We start from the raw sequence: 22500 nt of genomic DNA on the forward strand, positions 1-22500 counted from the left end.
TGACGGCGCCGACCAAAGCTCAAACTACCAATGAGCGGTTTGATCCACAGTCTGTAGACAGACAGTTGTAAACCGGTCTGCTCCAGTCTGCATTATATCTGACATCTGTATTGCGGCATGGGGCCAAGGGTACACCCAAACAATGGCAGAACTCCTATTGTGTACCAGCTTGGACCAGTTGGCCGGAAGCCACCCTGCTTTAATCCTGGTGGTAATTTGAACGATTCTGGTCGTGCAGATCTGTCTGGTCTGCACTACTACTCCAGGTTGATAACACAATTAGACATGGTTCAAAGAAACATGCATCTGAGTGATCCTCTGATCCTCCAGGTTGTAACTCTTTGGTCCTCTGGAAGTGCTCGGGCCAGAGATGTGACGCGTCGTCATGGAGACAGGCTTCTGGAGGCAGAGATGAAAAGTGTCAGAGAGCGTGTGTGTGTGTGTGTGTGTGAGATGAGAGTTAAAGTAGGACAGAAAAATCCCGACCACCAAGCACAGGTTATGTCCTTCTCTCTAGGGAGGTGTGTGTGTGTGTGTGTGTGTGTGTCTGTGTGTGTGTGTGTGTGTGTGTGTGTGTGTGTGTGTGTGTGTGTGTGTGCGTGCCTGCGTGCGTGCGTGCGTGCGTGCGTGCGTGCGTGCGTGCGTGCGTGCGTGCGTGCGTGCGGGCGGGCGGGCGGGCGGGCGGGCGTGCGTGCGTGCGGGTGGTTGAGAGCGTATGTGTGGGCGTGCCTCAGGACACGGCGAACCTCCTCCACTTATCAAAGACGGCGGTGTCTCCACAGATGTTCTCATTAGTCAAACAGACCCTCCTGCTCCGCACACATAATCAGCCCGACGCCCGCTCCCCTCAACCAGTCCGGGAACCCGCCGCCACCGCCCACCTCAAAGCCCAGCCCCACCTAAACCGGAGACCCTCACCGCGGTCACGCTCTGTTGGAGCTCTGCTGTTCTTACTGCACGCCACAGTGAAGGGCTGTATTGCTAATCTGAGCTCCAGTCGCCTACTATTTCTTGTTATTACCCCTTTCGTCTGCATGTGGGTTTTTGAAATCAAACTTTAATGTTTTTTGTTCTTATTCCAATTTTAATTGTGTGCCTTGGTTGCTCTCAGCCACTTAAAGTGTCTGGATAAGAGTGAAATGGCTACATTTAAATGTTTTGTGCATGTCTATAAATGAGGGACTCCAGTATACAGATGCACCCTTGGACTTTAAGATGGCGCAGGCAGCCACTGTTGAGGCAGCCGCGGGAATCCTCCGAACAACTGGGTTGTAAAGATGTGTTGTGATGACTAGATTACTTTATTGCACACAAGGCACTTCCTTTTTATATTGGTCAGAAATGCCCAGGACAATCCTATCAATATGGGCAATGGATAACAGAAAAGGTGTCATACTGATGCCAGGCATTTTCCTTAATTTCGATTATGAAGAAATTTTATGTGGTGCAGTTATTTTCAGATTGCTTCTTCGTTATCTTCTTTGGCCCTGAAGCTGCGTGTAATAACGACTATTGTTGGTAATTTAGTTAATTCACATCACGGCTCGTCTACGAGCCAAGGTCCCGTGCTAGCCAGCAATCCAATCAACTGTTAGCGTTCATGAGTTTTGTTGAATAGCATGAAACACCACTCTCCTTGTGCAAATGTATTACAAATAAGGCAGAGCAGCTGACCACGGAACAAAAACTCAGTGAGGATATTGAGTCTAATCTGAGAGGATTTCAGTTAAAGAAGATCGATGGTACTTGAGCTGTGAATTCACTCACTCTCACAAGCAACACAAAATGAAGATATGATATTTTCACTACCATATTAAAAGGCTTTTTGGCACGGTGGTTTTTTCCACAGCGCTTGGCGTTAGGTTGCCACTACGTTGAATCAATGTCGGCCATCTCATTAACAATAGACTGCGACCAGGCTTTTTAAATCCTTTTTCATTGAAAAATCGAAAGGAACTTCAGCGTCTGTAAAGCTTTGGTAACAAACGTACTCCGTCCGTTACAATGGAGTTGTGAAAAACTCATTGGAAATCCCACCATGGTGGAGGGGTGGAGGGCGGCATTCCCAAGTATTTCTGCGTGTGTCGGATTATAGGCCCCTCCACATTGTGAGTCGTACCCCAAGTGGAGGTCTCGGAAAGATTGGACCAAATGGGCCGACTGTGTGTGCTGCTGGGGTGGGTCGTGTTGGGTAAGCGGTGGGTCTGTGAGGCTGCGTGGCCGGCTTATAGCCCCCCTCTCCTAAACAGCTTGTGGAGCCTATTTATCCACACAATGGAGCAAATCTGCCGCTTTGATCACAATGAATGGCCACCAGTCTGCTGGGAAGTGTTTGTGTGTGTCTGGGTTTTTGCGTGTGTGTGTGTGTGTGTTTGTGTGTGTGTGTGTGTGTGTGTGTGTGTGTGTGTGTGTGTGTGTGTGTGTGTGTGTGTGTGTGTGTGTGTGTGTGTGTGTGTGTGTGTGCGTGATTGTGTGCATGCATATGTGTTCATGCAAAAAGCGTTGACATTTAAGTTGATAGCAAAGTAATTTTCTTTAGTAAACCATACCAATGGGTGTGTGTGTGCGTCCATGTGCGTACACATCTGCGTGTGTGCGTGTGTTTATGTTCATTTGTGTGTGAGCGTGTCTGTGCGTGTGTCTGTTAATGTTAACTTGTGTGTGTGTTTGTGTGCACTCGTGTGTGTGTGTGTGTGTGTGTGTGTGTGTGTGTGTGTGTGTGTGTGTGTGTGTGTGTGTGTGTGTGTGTGTGTGTGTGTGTGTGTGTGTGTGTGTGTGTGTGTCTGCCACTGCTCCCCATATGAATGGATGTGAAGTGTTCACGGATATGAGTGTGTTGGGCTCCTTTCATCTGCAGTTAGATGATTTGTTCTCAGAGATGTCCATGTTTGAAAACATGGAGCAGGGCTATTGAGCAGCCCATGCATGAGCCTGTGAGAAGGCCCAGATCCAGAGGGCCTGGCCCAACAGGGGGGTGTTGTACCTATATGAATGGCTCAGCCCCTCCCACAGTGAAGCACTCGACTGGAAAATCATCCCATAATAATACCTTCATGGTTGTTGGAGACCTGGTCACGATGTGTTCTGTTCGACTAGGGGTGTGATTTGACCCGTCACACTTGAATGTATACACACTTACACACACACTCAAACAAAAAACAAAAATGAATGAACATAGTCTGATTCATTCCCTTTCACCTTTGTGGGTAGTAACAACAAAGGAAACAAAGGTGAGTGACCATCGTGGAGAGTGGAGGATTGGCCACCAGCCATGGAGGGAGTGACCATGTTCATTTACAAATACACTATGGGTGAAGTGGGCACGTCTGCCAGACCGATATTTTGGTGAAACCACATAAGTCTTGTGCGTTTCGGCGGACCGACCAGGCGGATCCGGCAGATCCGGTGCCTGAAACCGCACTTTTCTGAAACCATGTGCCAGGGTGGTTTCAAATATATCCGGACCTATACGGTTTCGTGTTAGCCTGGCACCGCCCACCTACCTCCTTCCGCTCAATTTTCATTTCACTTCAGTACTAGGTCTGGGTCTGCTTCATATGCATGGGTTCCTTGGAAGCCAGATTTTTGGCGGTCCAGTCAGCGAACAGAGGGAGTGGCTGAGAACGATGACGTCGAGGTCCTGCGCCAGTTTCAGTTGTAGTCAGAGGAAGACCAGGAAGACAATGGAGAAGGATACGAGAGAAGCTATTCGGTCTGTTGTGGGATCGCTGCCGAATATCGATCAATTAAAGCCGGAGCAAGAACAAGCTTTGCTGAGTTTTGTTGGTGGCCATGATGTTGTGGCGCTTCTCCCCAGCGGGTTCGGGAAAAGTTTGATTTTCCAGCTGGCTCCGTTAGTGGTGAAGGAGCCGGTCCCGTCGCAAGACATACGTCATGACCAAACGCTATGCGATTGGTTATGGCAGATCCAGAGTGGCACTGGGCAGATCCAATCCAATCATTTTGCGATGAATCCGTCTTTAGGGAGATATACCGTCCTGAACCACATAAAACTAAAACGGATCGTTTTCCTTTTATAAGCCTGATCTATAAAGAAGTACCCAGAAAAAGGTGTTACCTCAGTATCCTGATTTGTATATATATAGCTCACAGACTCGTCATTTGCATCCGAAAGCTTCACCTAGACCTGGGGGGTGGGGGAGCTTCTCAGGCTGCTAAAACTACAGAGAATTTAAAATCAACGTCAATTCCCGTTGGTTTTCAGTCCTGCCCACGAAAAGTCTTGGAACTAAAGATCCACCACAATTACCGTTACCTGATGAAAATGCTAGTTTCTATGCAGTGAAAGAGGCATCAGTCTGGTAGAAACGTTTGGTAGGTGGAAACACTCATACTCCAGATGCACATATTCGGCAAAGCGGGGCATTGAAAATATCAAGTTTTTATTCAAATGCATCTTAAAATAAATATTTTTGAAGCAGATAATATATGGGTTATAGCAAGTAATCTACACAATGATATCGGAGAGGGGTGGACGTTGTTTCAACAGAGGTTTTTTCGGTAACGCGAAAGTATTCTTCACAGTCACTTCTCTCAGTAGGTTACGCTGTAATGTAGAAAGTTACTTTTAAATGACAATAATCTTGTAATGAAACAAGTTACTTTTAAATTAAACTTTACCCAACTCCGTCAATCACATACCCAAAAAAACATCACATTCTCACCGACACAAACACACAGACACAAATGTACAAATAAAAATACATGCATTTAAACTACTAAGGTAGAGAAACCGTTCTTACACCAAACACACAGCACACACACACACACATACTGACACAAAAAAACACATGATAAACTGGGCTCGGCTTTCTGTGCTGTTTATCCCCTCTCGCTCTACATGAGGGAGCGGGAGAAGGGAATATGATTTACAACTACTCGCTCTAGCTGAGCTGTATGGATGCCTGGATGGGGTGACATCAATGTGTGTGTGTGCATGTGTATGTGTGTGCAAACACATACACACACACACAAACACACACACACACACACATACACCGTGGTACCCAGATGCAAAGCCAGCGGGTACCCAGCTGCGCACCCCAGAGGTGACACTGTGTGTGTGTGTGTGTGTGTGTGTGTGTGTGTGTGTGTGTGTGTGTGTGTGTGTGTGTGTGTGTGTGTGTGTGTGTGTGTGTGTGTGTGTGTGTGTGTGTGTGTGTGTGTGTGTGTGTTTTCACCAATGTTACAGGGTTTGTGACATGACCATCTGCTAATGAGGGGATGAATGACCTTTCTGACCAGTTAACAGAATAACCAACAACACTTTCGCAGAAAAACACATACACACACACACACACACACACACACTCAAAGAAAGACATACACACACACTCACACACAGATTACACCTCCACCATTGTCAGTTTTGGTGGAGGAACTCCCTGGATGCGACGCTCCATCAATAACCCACGGCCCATTAAACATTCACCACTTTACTTTTTAATGCCTGACAAAAGTCTTCAGATATTCATAATTCAGATGACAGTTCTCCATGTCTCGGATCAGGCCGGATTTATCCTGAGTCTGCGGGAAGCTGCTAAGAGACAGTTTGACACAAGCGGAAAACCCCAAGACATCCCCCATAGTCCCCCTTGCCAATCCCCCCCCCCCCCCCACCAGCCCGTCACTGGCTCCTCCCCCCTAGCCCTCAACAGGCTTCAAACAGACTGCCTTCAGCAGGGCAGATAGGACTTGCTTTGTCCTTGTGAGGAGATGATGAAAACACTAGGAGGATAGGAAGAAGGAGGGCCGGAGCGGAGGTGAAGGAGATAAACAATGATGCAGAGGTACAGGGAGGTGGAAGGGAAGAGGATAAGGGGGTAGGGAGGGATTGAAGGAGTGAAGGCAGGAAGAAAGAAGGAAAGCAGAAAGGAAGGATTATCAACATACATGTTGAATGCACACAGGCATCCATCCTCATGTACAAATACAAACACGTGCCACACACACACACAGACACACACACACACACGCACACACACGCACACACACACACACACACACACACACACACACACACACACACACACACACACACACACACATACACACACACACACACACACACACACACACACACACACACACACACACACACACACACACACACACACACACACACACACACACACACACACAGAGACACACACACACACATGCATCCCCTTGAGGTCAGGAACAAGCTTGCAGACTTGGCACCAGTCCCTCCCTGACCGGGACTCTGTTCTTGTAGTCGTCCGCTACAAGAAACAACCATTTGCCCCACTTCCCCCCGCACATCCCCCATGCCCATCTGCCTCCCCGGCCAATCAGCAGACATATCACATTGGCATCAGCTGTCTGATGTCCTTCCCCTCTCAAAGACACACAGGGGGTTTAACCTCTGCGTCTCTCATGTTATCGCTTCTCTGTCTTACTCTAGCTCCTCATGTCTCTACCCCCCCCCCCCCCCCCCCCCCCTCTATCTATCTATCTGTCTGTCTGTCTGTCTGTCTGTCTGTCTGTCTGTCTGTCTGTCTGTCTGTCTGTCTGTCTGTCTGTCTGTCTGTCTGTCTGTCTGTCTGTCTGTCTGTCTGTCTGTCTGTCTATCAATCTATGTCCTTGGCTGTCTGTCCGTCTATCTATCTTCTATGTTGCCATGGATCTCCATCCATCCCAGCTCTCTTTAATTTCCTCTATTCCTTCTCTTCCTCTCATTGATCGTCTCCCTGCTGGTGGAAGCCAAGCCCGGTGGATCTGGTGGATCTATGGGGTGGATCTATGTGGTTTCAGCCCAGAGAGAGGCCTGGGGGCCCAGCCTCCTGGAGCCTGCTGGGCAGAGGTGCTCCCAGTGGGCCCCCCCACAACCTCCGTGGGAAAGCGGCTCTCTCTTAACGCGGGCCCCCACGAGAGGCTTAGCCCAGGGAAGCTGGGCTGGGATGGAGTCAAACTGTAGAACTGTGTGCGGTGAACCTACGCAGGTGTCGCTGTTGTCCTTAAGTCCGTATCCTGGAAGATGCAAGGCTTATTGTGGTGCTAAACTCCTAAGGAGTTGGAGGAATTATGGAGCACATTAAAAATTAAAGGGCTTTAATTTTTTTCATGTTATGCTTACTTTCTAGTAAACAATTGCCTACTTTTCTAGTCAGTCACGGCTATCTTTGGCTAGGTTTTCAAGGCAGGAAATGTACCAGTCATTGTTTTTTTGGCTAAAGATCTCCCCATTGACATCATCAAAACCTGATATGAGTTGAGGTTTAACCCAGTTAAAAGGCTGCCTGGTGCCTGTAGCACCAGGCTAGCAGACCGATAGTGCTGTTGCCTGCGTGTGGCGTGAGCTGGTTGGATGGCTGTGGTGTGGAGTTGCCAGACACACAGTGCCGCTACATAGCGCCTCATTGGTGCCATCTGGGGGGGTCCCAGCTGCCCCTCAGCCCAGAGTGGGTCATGCTCGCTAGCGCCGCGCCGACCGCGTGCCAACCGTTTACCCACCATGGCCCCCATCGCTGGAGACAAGCACACAAAGAAACACCAAATGCACACTCCATAGATTAGATGGCAATGGATATCATCGCTCTGATGTCCTCATAAGTGCCTCTTTATCATCTGCACCAGTCTTCATCATATCTTCTTCTCAGTTTCCCTTTACTTGTATTCTGTTCTTGTTTATTCCTCTTTTCCCTCTCCCTTTTTTTTCTATTTTGAAACATTGGACAATGGCAGACATTCACTACGTTATAATGTTCTGCTCTCCTGGGCTCTGTTCCGTTCTGTGAGGTTCTATTCACTCAACATGCTAGCTGTGGATCTGTGTAAGCCACAGATCCAATCCACTCAATCAGTTACATGCAATGTTTGTCAGATGCACTTTATGATGCGCCGTTATGAAATGCTTTTTGACTTGAGGTGGGAAGAACGGGTCAATAGTGCAGCTGCCTAAATCATGCATGGATGCATGCGATACACATGTCTACCCTCAGCCTGCCTTTTATCCCTATGTCCAAGCTTCTACACCCAGTATACATGCAAAAATGGTACGATTCTAGGCTTGCACACAAACACACACACACACACACACACACACACACACACACACACACACACACACACACACATACACACACACACACACACACCACACACCACACACACACACACACACACCACACACCACACACCACACACACCACACACACATACATGCCCAAACACTTTCTCTCACATACACACAGATACACAAACACACACACACACACACACACACACACACACACACACACACACACACACACACACACACACACACACACACACACACACACACACACACACACACACACACACACACACACACACACACACACACACACACACACCGCACACAGAGCCATGCCTCTAATTGAGTTTCCATGTTAAGGAGGGTGGTCTGCTTCACCCACACACTCGTGGGCATCTGGGGGTCCTTCACATGCGCTGAAAAATGATATTTGTGGTCAGGCAGAGCGCGCCAACCCCCGGGGCCTTGGGTCCGGTGGGGGGCGAGACCTAGTTTGTGAGTTGGTATCATATTTTAGATCAGCAGAACTTTCCTTGGCTGTTAAACATGTGTTCAGGGCTAGTACCGTCACTGGGCTCCAGAAAGGTATTTTTACCTTTAGTTCCTCATTTAGAAGAGGCTTACTGTGGATCCATTTCGATGCATGTCATTAATAAGCAGCGAGGAGTTAGGCGTCTGGCTCAAGGAAGCCTACAGCTAGACTGCAGACATGGAGGTCAATTTATTCTACAAGTTTGGCGTTTGACATTGTTAGCATCCACATAACGCCGTGAAGCGCTTCCAACGGAACCAGAGCGATAGTGAAACAAACAAACATTACAATGACTTTCACCATGTTTGTCTTCAGAGGCGTTGAGTCATTGAGTTGGATGTCTCCAGCTGTTTGTTTAGCTAAAGAGCATCCGCTAACTGACATACAGCGCATTACATCTGTATACATCATCTATCTGTAAAGCGTCTCAGGCAGGTCGCCTTGCCCAAGGCCGACAGTGACACAAATACTTGAATTATTCATTAGGCACGAATTTGCACTCAATTAAACACATTTATTTACACATAGCACCTCCCCCCCCACACACACACACACACACATACGCACGCACACAAACACACACATGCTCCACAGATGATTGTGTGTCTAGTGTCCCAAGGTGTTGTTGTGTAGTGGGTTGTGTAGTGGGTTGTGTAGGGTGTTGTGTAGTGGGCTGTGTTGCTGCTCAGCGGTAGACAGCAGGAGGAGTTGTTCATGTGTTCACCGGCTGCTGGGTTTACATGCATTTACATCATCAGCTCAGCACCGCAGAGTAGACAGACCCCACCCCCCCGTCCCACCTGGACACACACACATGCAAACGGAGACTCATTACACACACACACTCACACAGACACACACGCACACACACACACACACACACACACACGCACACACACGCACGCACACAGACACACACACTCACACACAAATAAGGGGTTCTATTAAATCAGTGGAAGTGTGCTTGCATGTGTTTGTATGTCCCAGCTTGTGTGTGTCCCTTAATGTGTGTGCGTGCGGTTGTGTGTCATCTTCTCTCATCTTCTCTCTTACATACGCACTCGCACTCTCATTTTTTCTCTTTCTCTCTCTCTGATGAAGAAGAGCGGTTCATCTTCAGTGACCAAATAATTAACTGTGTTAATTAAATGTGTTCCAGGATATGTTGCTGTGTGGTTGTGCGTGTGTGTGTGTGTGTGTTTGTGTGTGTGTGTGTGTGTGTGTGTGTGTGTGTGTGTGTGTGTGTGTGTGTGTGTGTGTGTGTGTGTTTGTGTGTGTGTGTGTGTGTGTGTGTGTGTGTGTGTGTGTGTGTGTGTGTGTGTGTGTGTGTGTGTGTGTGTGTGTGTGTGTGTGTGTGTGTGTGTGTGTGTGTGTGCATGTACGCGTGTGAGTGGGTGTGCTTCTGCACGCCTGTGAGTTTGTGTGCATGTGCTCGCATGTCTGTGTGTGTGTGCGTGCCTGTGTGCGTGTGTGTGTGTATGTTGAGGGGGTAAAGTAGGCTAGCCCATAAGCCTGTTTAATTAGGGTGGAGCAGAGATCTGTCCTCTGGCTCTCTGGCTGGTCCAGATGGACCTCAACCTGCAGGACCCACTCGATTCTGCATTAGTCTCCCAGTATGGGCTGGGTCAAACCCTCGCACAGATGGGTCCCCTTCATAGTTCCACTGATTGCACTTGGACAGGGCTCCAAGACTGGAATTGGGGTCCGATAACGTCCAAAATTGTCACACACTCTAGTGAAGTCCTTGTCAGCGGTCAGTCTTTTCACACCACCATGCGCACACACATGCACACACACATGGACACAAAAAACACTGACACATACACAAGCACACCCTCACATCACGTATACATTTCATAAATAGATTGAATAAATAGATACTTCATAAAAACATACATCCTCCCTAGCAGTGAGCTCATCGCTGTCTTTCCCCAGTGGTTAAAAACAAAACCGTGTGGGTACACGGAATAATTGAATTTCCTCGCCTCTCCTGTTTCCTTGTTGCCCTAATTGAGGCTTTTTGTGAGGCGTGTAGGTTATTTATGAGGCACAACAACCTCTCCTCTGCCTGCCTGGCTCGCTGCTCCTCCTCTCTCCTCTCTCTCTCTGTCTTTCTCTCTCTCTACCTCCGTCTCTCTCTCTCTCTCTCTCCCTCTCTCTCTCTCTCTCTCTCTCTCTCTCTCTCTCTCTCTCCCTCTCTACCTCCGTCTCTCTCCACAGTCTCTCTCCGCGCAGCAGCGCCAAACTCAAACTCATTGGCAAGGACAGAAAATAGCTCTGCTCATTGTGTCCCCATCTCCTCCTCGCTGTCGCGCGCCGCCATGGCCTCGATACGCTCCGAATCAAAGACAGGAAACTCACAAACGGATAAATAAAAAATATAATTAGGGAAAGCTAAAAAGGAAATGACAAAACAGCAGGCTTAGTATGAAACAAAAGCTATCTATTCAGCACGAGCGCTCTGTTGTGTTTTTACGTAACACATTTAAATGAGGGGATAAAGGTGTTTTATAATGGATTTGGTCAGACTTCAGTTGGAACATGTTTACAACCTTACAAAGAGCCTGCTATCTTATAACTTATTTCTCTGCAAGTTTTTAAGCCCTCACATATGAAGTTATTAATTCAACACCTTTACTTAACAAACTGCATGCATTTTGCATCGCAAAAAGTATAAATTGAAACTAAATATAATCATATTTAATGTATGGTTAATGTGTTCTTTGTGCCCCAACTCAAGATATAAATGCCACAATAAATATTAAGTAAATAAGTATTAAATAATAAATAAAAGTATTTTTAATCTCAAAACGTCTTAATATAATGAAGTAGGGCAAAGTACAATGTGGGAATATATGATATATTTTTTTACAGCCACTGATTAATTTAATTCTCCATAATCGTGTTTGGCCTATATAGTACTATTGTGTTATACATACGCATTGAATATGTGTGTGTGTGTGTGTGTGTGTGTGTGTGTGTGTGTGTGTGTGTGTGTGTGTGTGTGTGTGTGTGTGTGTGTGTGTGTGTGTGTGTGTGTGTGTGTGTGTGTGTGTGTGTGTGCATATGTGTGTGTGTGTGTGTGTGTGTCTGATTCCTACTTCCATGGTACAGTTAAAGTGTGTGGGCAGAGGAGACCTTTGTTATCCCAGGCCTTTTCTCCTCCGTTGACAAGCTCTGTTTCCCTGTGAGTGGGTTTTGTCTCCTAAACAAGCACACAGTCTTTGGCCTTCATTAAAATATATCTATTTTCTTGCCTCAGCTCACCGAGCACGGCGTTATGACTGTGTATCCGCATTTATTATAATAAGGCAGAGAATTCATTTCCTACACGCGGTGGCTCAATGCCCCGGAGTTGTTTTTCTCACATGTTAAAGTGTAATATGCTAGAATGTGTGTTGTTTTAATAAATAGCCCGGGGCCCTGCTTTATGGTTATCGTAGCCAAACAAAAATAAAAATATTGAAACTCTGAGCTTGACCCGGCCGATCTAATCTGTTCATTAGTTGCTCTGCCGACCTCGGAGCCTCGCCGCCTCCGACAACTTTACTGTGCAGGAGAAGACAGAAAAGACTAGAAGAGAGGGAGCTCTTTAGAGTAGACAAGGAGCAGGTTGGCTCAACGAAAGGGAGTAGAGGAGGTAAAGGTGTGGAGGAGAAGAGCAGTCAGAGTAGGAAGGAGAAACAATGGACTGTAGAGAGTTGCCTCCCTGCATCCCTCCACATCTCCTTCTCCTCCTCTGTTGTGTTTTAGTATTCCTCTGATCTAGCTCCATCTTCCCTCTTTCTCCCCCTCTCTCGCTATCTCTCTCTCTCTCTCCCCCCCCCCTTCCACTCCCTTCCTCCCTTCCCTGTTGTCTTCCTGTTGACATGCAATCAGACTTGAGCGGTATGGAAACAACAGGAACGATCCCACCCACCCACCCACCCACACACACACACACACACACACACACACACACAGGCAACCTCTCACCCAGCCCTGTACTCTTTTGTCATCCACCTGGTGTCCCTCTGAAGTGAGCTTGCGTCGTGTTTTGCTGTTGTCTCGTATGCGCTGCGGCGTGGAAACAGCAGCCGCCGTCAACGCTCTTTCAAGCCCGACAAAATTCCCCTCCCTAAGAACCAAGGGAGAGGCAGCCGAGAACAGGAAAGAACAGAGTGGCATGAGAAGAGAGAAATGAAGAATTCACTGTTGTGTGTGTGTGTGTGTGTGTCGCGTGTTGGTGTGTCGGTGTGTGTACGGAGGAGGCAGGCCTGTGTTTATGTTCTGACTCTGTGCCGCCGTGTCTGTTTGTTTCTGATCTTTACAAAGTGTCTTTTTTTATTTTTATAGACGAGGAGCCCATCCTATACCCCATACCCCCCCCCCCCCCCCCTTCCCTCCCCCACACCTCCCGCATCCTCTGCTGTTGCCGTAGCGATGATCAGTGGGAGGACATGATGGATGTTGTACAGAAATGTCATCTCCTCTGATGGCTGCACACCTCTGGGCCAGCCGGCGTGGTTCTGCGTGGTGCAGCCATGCTAGCACCGCTGCATCGCTCATTCCCAGCGCAGAAGAATTTCGGTTATTTAGGGGGAGGCCATCAGTAATTTCTGTGAGAGGTCATTTGTCACGAGCCGCGGATAAGATCCTGGGAGATCTGCTCCCGCTGATGTCCGCGTGCGCCCGTGTGTCGGCAGAGAATTGACCTGACAAATGGTGAGGCGTTGAGGAATGGCTGCCCCCTGGCAAATAGCATTTGAAAGATGGGATGGATGGATGGATAGATGGATGGATGGTGTCTGGGACACATGTGGATGGTCTGACAAAGCCTTTACCTATACATCTAGAAGACTCCATCTTTTTTCAATTGCTCTGATTTCAGTTATTTGGGTCTTGAGTCTATACTTATGCTCCAGATGCTAAATGAATAAATTAAATCAATTAAACGTGATGGATACCTAACTCTTCCTTTGTCTCTTTTGCCCTCTCGTCTTCTTGTCCCCCTGCAGGAGATGACTGGTACCTCTGTCGCCTGGCGCTCAGCATGCCCAGTCAGGCCGACCTGCAGTGGGCCATGTACCCCTCCCCATACCTGGCAGCTGTGGGGCCAGACGCCACCCCGGGCCTGGTGGTCTACCGTCTCTCCGCCCGGCAACGGGACGGGACCCAGCGCAACGCCCAGTTCATCCTGTTAGAGGGTAAGCAGGGAAGCGGAGAAAGCCTTTACATGTCTTTGGAAGTCTGGTCATTATACGTGGAAGTATGGTTGCTAATACGGTTTAATCTGACTGTAGTCTGAGTATACAAACACAGCTGCATCTATTCTCTTCTGGCAACCATGATATGGTCGGAAATGACAGCAGTAATGATCCTCAGTTAAAAATCGTTTTTCTAGAACAAATCAAAAGAAACTCCACCGTAAAGCAGAGAGTTAGCAAACAGAAACGGTTGTTTCATGTTGTGACCGTTCAGTCAGTAGAGGTGTTATGCGGATAGAACTATGACGTGGTTCACTAGACCTCAAGAGAGGTTTTTTAAGAATAGAAAATGTAAAATATTGATACAATTTTTGAAAAAGAAGAATGAATATGAATATGCCAAATGAATATCATCGGTGGTGAACACGAACAGCACTAGCACTATTCACCGTGTCCATAGAGAGATAAAGAGGACCAGAGTATGCATGCCTAGACACTTGGCCACGTTCAGCGAGTTTACCTTCCATTTACTCACATTAAACATTAATGAAACATTCAAGAAATGTGAAAACAGTGCCAAATTTATTTTAAATGTATTATTCCTGATTTGCGCTCTCTTGATTAGTGTGAGAGAGCATCGCTGTCAGTTATTTAACCTCCAGGTGTTGGATGTCTTGGTTTCCAAAGATTTTTCATGGTTAAGTAAAGATCATGATAGGCACACAGCCATACACTTGTACCCACATACATACACATACACAAACACAAATCACACACATACACACACATGTTGAGGTGGGTGTTGCATTTGTATTAGCCAGCAATGATAAGGAGCACAACGACACACCGGTAATCATTCCCTTGGGCTACAAATCCCCCAGAAGTGAACAAAAGAGAGAGAGAGAGAGAGAGAGAGAGAGAGAGAGAGAGAGAGAGAGAGAGAGAGAGAGAGAGAGAGAGAGAGAGAGAGAGAGAGAGAGAGAGAGCAAGGTAGAGCAAGGGAGGGAGGGAGGGAGGGGGAGAGAGAGAGAGAGAGCAAGGTAGAGCAAGGGAGGGAGGGAGGGAGGGGGAGAGAGAGAGAGAGAGAGAGAGAGAGAGAGAGAGAGAGAGAGAGAGAGAGAGAGAGAGAGAGAGAGAGAGAGAGAGAGAGAGAGAGAGAGAGAGCAGAAGATAGACTAAGAATGGATACAGGTGTGTAAAAGTCGGGAGAGAGAGATGAAGGGAGGGGGAAGGAAGAGAGAGTGGGTGGAGACGAGCAGGAGAGATATTTTAGTTTCTGTGAAACAAGTAGAGGGCTGAGGGGCCACCGTGGGGGGACGGGTGACATGTGTGCCAAAAAATAATCCAATAACGTGTATTAACACGCTGTCTTTAACACTGGGGCCAATATAGCACGTGGGTACAGTCAGAACTAGTCATCACTACGCCAGTTTCGCTGCTCGTCTAATACTCTGTTGGGAAGCTAGCTTTCACTTCTGAACCTAACTGATGTTGCATGTAAGGCAGTCGCTGACCTTTGGTAATGAGGCTGTTCCCCATGAGAATTTATTGAAGGGATTTAGCCTGAAGATTTAGATTTAGATTTAGCCTGAAGGTCATCTTGATAATCAATTAATGCAGGACTTTTAACCAGTAAATCAACCACTTAAACTGATCAATCAATCAATCAATCGAACCATCAATCAGTCTGTTAAAGCAGTGTTTTCTTCGCCGCCTCAAGGGCTATATATAACGCCAGCACCAGGCTGGCCCCTCAGAGAGGCCAGCCACAGTAGACTCACTGCAGGTGACACTCTGTGTGTCCATCTGGCCTTTCATCTCAGCAGACATCAGGAGTTAACACTCTTTTATTCTCTGCTCCCCTATAGCAAAGAATATACAATCTCCCATGGAGGTTTCAGTGAGAGAAAATAAAGAGCAGAGCAGCATGGATTAATGATGATAGTAAATTCAACGCAAAGTATTGATCAACCAACTTGACTATTGTATCTAGATCAATATAGATGCATTTTAATTGAACCAGTGTGTATACTTGCAATAAACTTACACTAAATGGGAAGTTACCTCATCTCTTAGAAAACCATTTTCATTGGATTGTGGATTGAAAAAGATAAGAAGAAACCTAAGTCATATAGCCATAAGTACCATCGGGTCACATGACTGAAGTCTACAAATAATCTGTGTCATCCTCTGGGTATTACAGTGGTGAGAGAGCCAACTTTCTTCTCTCTCTCTCTCTCTCTCTCTCTCTCTCTCTCTCTCTCTCTCTCTCTCTCTCTCTCTCTCTCTCTCTCTCTCTCTCTCTCTCTCTCTCTCTCTCTCTCTCTCTCTCTCTCTCTCTCTCTCTCTCTCTCTCTCTCTCTCTCTCTCTCTCTCTCGCTGGTTAGCCAGCAGCGATGTGCTGCTGAGATGCTTCTGGCTCAGATGCTTAAATAAACCCTCTCTTCTTTCCTTGGGTTCTCAGCTGCCCTTTGCAGACACACACACACACAGCCACACACAGCCACACACAACCACACACTTACCGCCGCTCTGTGGTCCCTCAGGTGGGGAGGAGTGCTTCCAGGTGGACCGCAGCTCTGGAGAGGTCAGGACCACGGGCCGACCTCTGACTCCCAGTAGGGAGTACCTGCTGAGGGTCCAGGTGCTGGATGGGCTGGGTCGGAAGGGCCCCGTTGCCTCGGTGGCCATCCTGGCCGGGTTCCGGGCCCCGCAGTTCACCAACTTCACGTACAACCTGAAGGTGGCGGAGAACACCCCAGTGGGACAGGCGTGAGTAACTGCACTGTGTGTGTGTGCGTGTGTGTGTGTGTGTGTGTGTGTGTGTGTGTGTGTGTGTGTGTGTGTGTGTGTGTGTGTGTGTGTGTGTGTGTGTGTGTGTGTGAGAGTGTGAGTGTGTGTGTGTGTGTGTGTGTGTGTGTGTGTGTGTGTGTGTGTGTGTGTGTGTGTGTGTGTGTGTGTGTGTGTGTGTGTGTGTGTGTGTGAGTGTGTGTGTGTGTGAGAGAGGATGGGTGTGTGTGTGTGTGTGAGTGTGTGTGTGTTCGGTCACTGCACTTTTCCGCGTCTCTGATGGTCTAATTATGTGTTGATGTATGTGTTGCTAGTACGTGTTGTTATATATATATATATATATTTATATATATACAGTATATATATATATTATATATATATACGTGTGTGTGTGTGTGTGTGTGTGTGTGTGTGTGTGTGTGTGTGTGTGTGTGTATGCACGTGGCCTCCCTGGCATTCCATGCCATGTGATGCATAAAAAGATGGGCCCCCCGGAGATGACAGAAGAAGAATAGGAAAAAGGGGGGAGGGGGGTGAGGGATGAGCAGGGAGAGTGGGGAAGGGGGGACGGGGGGGGGAGGGAAGTGGGTGGCAGAAGGGGGGCTGGGGGGCACAGATGCATGAATCAGGCCTGCGGCTGAGAATTTGAAAGTGTGGCAAATTCAAATATTTATTAAAAGCGGGGTCTGGATAAACATGAAGGGGAAAAGTGTGTGTGTGTGTGTGTGTTTGAGTGTGTGAGTGTGTGTGTGTGTGACCTAACTCCCTCAGGGGTGCTGGCGCAAAGCACATTGTATTAATATCCAAGTACCCCGCCACCTTGAGCTCTGCGTGTGTGTGTGTGTATTTGGGAGTGTGCATGCGTGTGTGTGTGTGTGTGTGTGTGTGTGTGTGTGTGTGTGTGTGTGTGTGTGTGTGTGTGTGTGTGTGTGTGTGTGTGTGTGTGTGTGTGTGTGTGTGTGTGTGTGTGTGTGTGTGTGTGCGTGCGTGGGTGTGGGGATTTGTGGGTGGCTAATTAGGTAAGCAGGTATGTTGTGTGATGTTTTCTTCATTTAGAGAGTGGGACTATGGGGGTTTAAAAGCTGAACTCACATCTGCTATATTCTATACTTATTCTATACTTGCCATCCTCTTGATACCAAGTTTAATCACCCGTTCACTGACCTCTGCAATGGACCGGTTTCCACTACTTCCGTCCATCTGCCCAATACCGGAGGGTTGAGGAGGATGTCAGCTCTTTATTCCAGTCAATCAGGATGAGCAGCTGATCCCACAAGACACAGCTCGAAGGAAGAAGAGCTAATAATACCTAGGAGCTAGCTTGTGATTGGTTAAAAATGACGAAAAGGCAAAACCTGCTGGTCCTGCTTGGAACAGAGTTTACATCCGATCTCCACTGATATCAACAGTTAAGTTGTTGCATTTCAGGTGATTGTCATAAACATACTGCTTTTGGTTGAGGTCCATCTTGGTGTAGTGCCTTATTTTGTGGGTCCTTTTCGCTTGTTTGGTTTCATATTGCTGCATCCCCAAAGCATATTTTCCTGTCGACCTAATGCAACACTAACCACAGCTTATATAGATGTCGTGTTCTGTTCTCATAATATTCTTATGAATTTGTGACTTCATGCATGTGACTTAATGTGTTGAAGCCTGCTGTATAAGGCTTTTCCCTTCAGTAATTATTTTCCCCATTATTGCAAATGAACATTACAATTAAATTTTTGTATCTCTTACAGGTTCAATTTAATTAACAAAAATATAGAAATACATTATTACCTAATTTGAAAGCAGGTCTCTATCAATGCAACATATTGTCAAAGGTTCAATGAAAATATGAAAACATAATAATGGAATTATTCATTTCCTCCCACATCCCTCTACACCAACCTGTATACATGTGTGTGTATGTGTGTGCGTGCGTTCTCGTGTGTGTGTACGTGTGTGCGTGCCTGCCTGCCTTTGTATGTGTGTGTGTGTACGTGCGTTCTTGTGTGTGCGTATGTGTGTGCGTGCGTTCTCGTGTGTGTGTACGTGTGTGCGTGCCTGCCTGTGTGTGTGTGTGCGTGCGTGCGTTCTCGTGTGTGTGTACGTGTGTGCGTGCCTGCCTGTGTGTGTGTGTGTGCGTGCGTGCGTTCTTGTGTGTGTGTACGTGTGTGCGTGCCTGCCTGTGTGTGTGTGTGTGTGTGTGTGCGTGCGTTCTTGTGTGTGTGTACGTGTGTGCGTGCCTGCCTGTGTGTGTGTGTGTGTGTGTCTGCGTGCGTGCGTTCTCGTGTGTGTGTACGTGTGTGCGTGCCTGCCTGTGTGTGTGTGTGTGCGTGCGCGTGCAGGGTCGCCATGGTTCAGGCCATCTCCTTCCAGAGGAAGAGCCTGGCCTACATGCTGCTGGTGAACCCGGGGAACCTGTTCAGCATCCACCAGGAGAGCGGGGCCCTCAGCCTGACCCGGCCCGTGGACTACGAGGGCGGCCACACCCTGCACAGCCTGCAGGTCCGCGCCTCCGAGCCCGACACAGGCCTCAGCGGGGTGGCCGAGGTGAGGCGTCGCTGTGTGTGTGCACTGCACACACACACGCACACACCCATGCATTTGGTCACACACATGCACACACACATGCCAACAGTCACCAACTCACCCACACACAAGCCCACATGCGTGAATGTACACACACACAAACACACAAAAGTGCAAGCACGCACACAGACAGACACATGGACAGATACACGCACACACACACACACACATCTGACTCACGTACATATGACTGTCATACATATTACTCATCTGAAACACACACACACCAAAACACTCTTTAGAAACTTGGTATAGAGACATTTGCAATGTTGTCTTTATAGGATCAATACAAATGAAGATAGGTAAGAATCGTATCGTTGATTATGCACACAAATTTATATACTTCAAAAAACATATTCCATTTTATGTAACATGAATTCTGCTAACAAAATTCTACTTCTACCACTACAATATAATACTACTCATTAGTTGGGAATTTAATTTGAAGATGACCTGTATTTTTGCTGTTAACCCTTTCAAAAATAGCCTGGAAACACTGAAAAGATCCCCCTGCCATTTAGTAGTCCATCTGTGCATGCTGTTTGTAAGTCCTCGGGATAGGTCACGCTCCCCTCAAGGGTAACCATAGTAACCCAAATGTGATTTAATGATGGACAGCAGCACAATTTATACATTGAATATAACATAAAGCATTCACACAAACACTCACACACACACACACACACCCACACACACACACACACACACACACACACACACATGATTCTGAGAAATTGTGACAATTCACAGATATATTTAATGCAGGTGCGCTGCTCTGTAGGCAAACCGCGATGGAAATAAAGGTAGCTGCATCAGATCTTTTTTTTTTTCGAATGAGTTTGAAATTTGTGCTTTTGGCACGGAAAAATTGAAATTACGTGTCCCATATCACAAATAAATAGATTAAATGACGTGACGTGACAGTGTCACATATTTCCGTGAGACTGGGTTGTGTGTGTGCATGTGTCGCTCTAAAATATAACGCTGCTGTATCGCTGCTAGTATGTTATAGGTAATCTTCAATGCAAACACTTTATAAATACCCAGCATTATACAGCGTTGCACAGGCATGCTTCCATAGAGAGTTTCCCTTAAGAGAGGGCCGGTCTCACCGTCTGGATGACGGTGTGTGTTGTGGAAAGGCTGTCCAGTTGTTTGGGTGCTTATTCCGGGGCTTAAGGGGCATGGAGAATGGCTTTAAAGATCAGCTCCAGTGGGTCAGGTGAAGGAGGGATGTGTGTGTGCGTGGGGGTGGAGGTGGTGGTGCTGGTTGTGGGTCTGGCAGGATTTGGAGGGAGAATAGGAAAGGATTTGTCCCTGGCCTCTGGGAGGCGGGAGGGCCGTGAGGGAGGCGGAATTTAGATTGGTTTACTATTGTTGAGCAGGTAGCGGTCTGTATAAGAGTGTGCATCTATAATTGTGTTGTTGTGTGTGTGTGTGTGTGTGTGTGTGTGTGTGTGTGTGTGTGTGTGTGTGTGTGTGTGTGTGTGTGTGTGTGTGTGTGTGTGTGTGTGTGTGTGTGTGTGTGTGTGTGTGTGTGTGAGTGTGTCTGAGTGAGTCACTGCGAGTCTCTGAGGATAGCATGCCATCTGTTCTGCTATCACTCACTAAGTGGCGCAACAACATGCTAACAGTTCCCAGGTAGAAACACACTTAGTGCCTGGCTCCTAGTGCGGAGGAATATAACCCTGGCCACGAACGAGGCCCTGTAACCATGGTTACAGAAGTAGCAGTTGATGGAAGCTAGAAGAAGATGATGATTGAAAAGTTTTCTGACATTTAGTATATACTAGCTAAATGAAAATACAAAATAAGGAGGTGAGCAAAAATAATAACTATAACACTACTCAAACAAATGAGCTGCATACTTTATTTGAGAATTTATTTCAATAAAGAGAGATCCTAGGGTACAAATGTTAAAGTTAAGGTGTATGGTCTAAAGGGTTAGAATAAGGTTTGAAGTGAAAGATGGTGCTCATCACCCACTGGAGGGGAACTGTAACAGACAGTAGAAAGATGTACTTGTTCAACTGGGATAGCAAATCGAGGGCAGCCATCTTGACTTGGCAGCTAGTTAAGGTCACTCAGTCACCCACTCACTCACACCACTACTGAATCATTCACTCACACAAACACACACAGGTGCCCACTCGCACACATAACACTGGAGGCGGTTCTGCAGCGACTCTTGAAGCATGTGATTGATAGATGAATTGATAAATGGCATGACTTCATCAAATCAATTTACTTTGCTCCTATTGGATCCATCCAAACCCATTCCCCGCCCCAACGCAGGCTGTGGAGCCCCTCACAAATCAGGACGGATAGACTCTCTCTCTCTCTCTCTCTCTCTCTCTCTCTCGCTCTCTCTCTCCCTATTACCCTTTCAACAACCTCCAGCCTCTCTCTCTCTCTCTCCCTCACTATAACCGGGTGTGTCGCTCCCTCCCCAGGTGGTGGTTCACATAACGGATGAGAACGACTGCACGCCAGAGTTCCTCTACTCCATCTACAGCAGAGACAACATCCCTGAGAGCACATCTCCAGGAACCTCCTTACTGCAAGGTAACACACACACACACACACACACACACACACACACACACACACACACACACACACACACACACACACACACACACAGGTCAACGTATCCACATACTGTACATCGCTTCGTATGATATCTTACGGAAGGTTATGCAGATTACAATTAATTGTAGGTCTTAGAAGAACTTCAGCTCAAAATCAAGCAAGCCGCTGAATGAGGCGGCACAAGGTGAAGCATTTTCTCACCTTTGAGTCACTTCTTGTAGGAGTTGAGCCCCCAAATTGATAATTGTGTGTGTCCTTTGAGACCCTCTTGGATATGAAAGAGACCCCATGTCTATAACTCACTTGTTAGTGTCCTTGACGCCTAGGTCACCTCTCATTGCATCACTTCCTGTAGGGCTTGACCTCGTAATTGATCATTCTAGTATATCTTAAAGCCCTCTTTCATATAAATGACCTCACCACCACTGGGGTGTGGCAAGAATTCTCCATATCCATATGGGGAGGTGGGTAGGGAAAGGGGGGTTGCTTGTGAGCAGTAGGGGTACACCATGAATTAATAAGAAGCTTGCAATAAGCAGTTCACTCAACAACAGAAACAGTCAATACACACTCAGGATGAGGAATGACCTCTCACACATGATAAATTAACGGATTGTGTAAAATAAACCTGCCTCGTTAAATCAATGAGCTTGGTGTTCTGCTTTCACGAATAGGTTATCGGCTGTGTCACTACCAAATCAGTCCGTGCCAACACATCTCTCAGAGTGTGATTTGAAAGAAAAACAAATCACGTTGATTACAAAAGT

At 47.1% G+C, this 22500-nt stretch overlaps 1 protein-coding gene across 1 annotated transcript in view; it reads left to right on the forward strand.

Moving 5' to 3' along the window:
* Positions 1-22500, forward strand: part of si:dkey-22o22.2 (neural-cadherin) — a 116907-nt gene that overhangs the window by 37042 nt on the left and 57365 nt on the right. Inside the window, exons 2-5 of the mRNA XM_056601273.1 lie at positions 13589-13777; positions 16324-16549; positions 18898-19102; positions 21595-21706. Coding sequence (XP_056457248.1) covers positions 13589-13777; positions 16324-16549; positions 18898-19102; positions 21595-21706 — 732 coding nt within the window. The remainder of the gene's footprint in view (positions 1-13588; positions 13778-16323; positions 16550-18897; positions 19103-21594; positions 21707-22500) is intronic.

The sequence above is a fragment of the Gadus chalcogrammus genome, chromosome 11, assembly GCF_026213295.1.
Source record: "Gadus chalcogrammus isolate NIFS_2021 chromosome 11, NIFS_Gcha_1.0, whole genome shotgun sequence".
In the NCBI taxonomy this organism is placed as follows: domain Eukaryota; kingdom Metazoa; phylum Chordata; class Actinopteri; order Gadiformes; family Gadidae; genus Gadus; species Gadus chalcogrammus.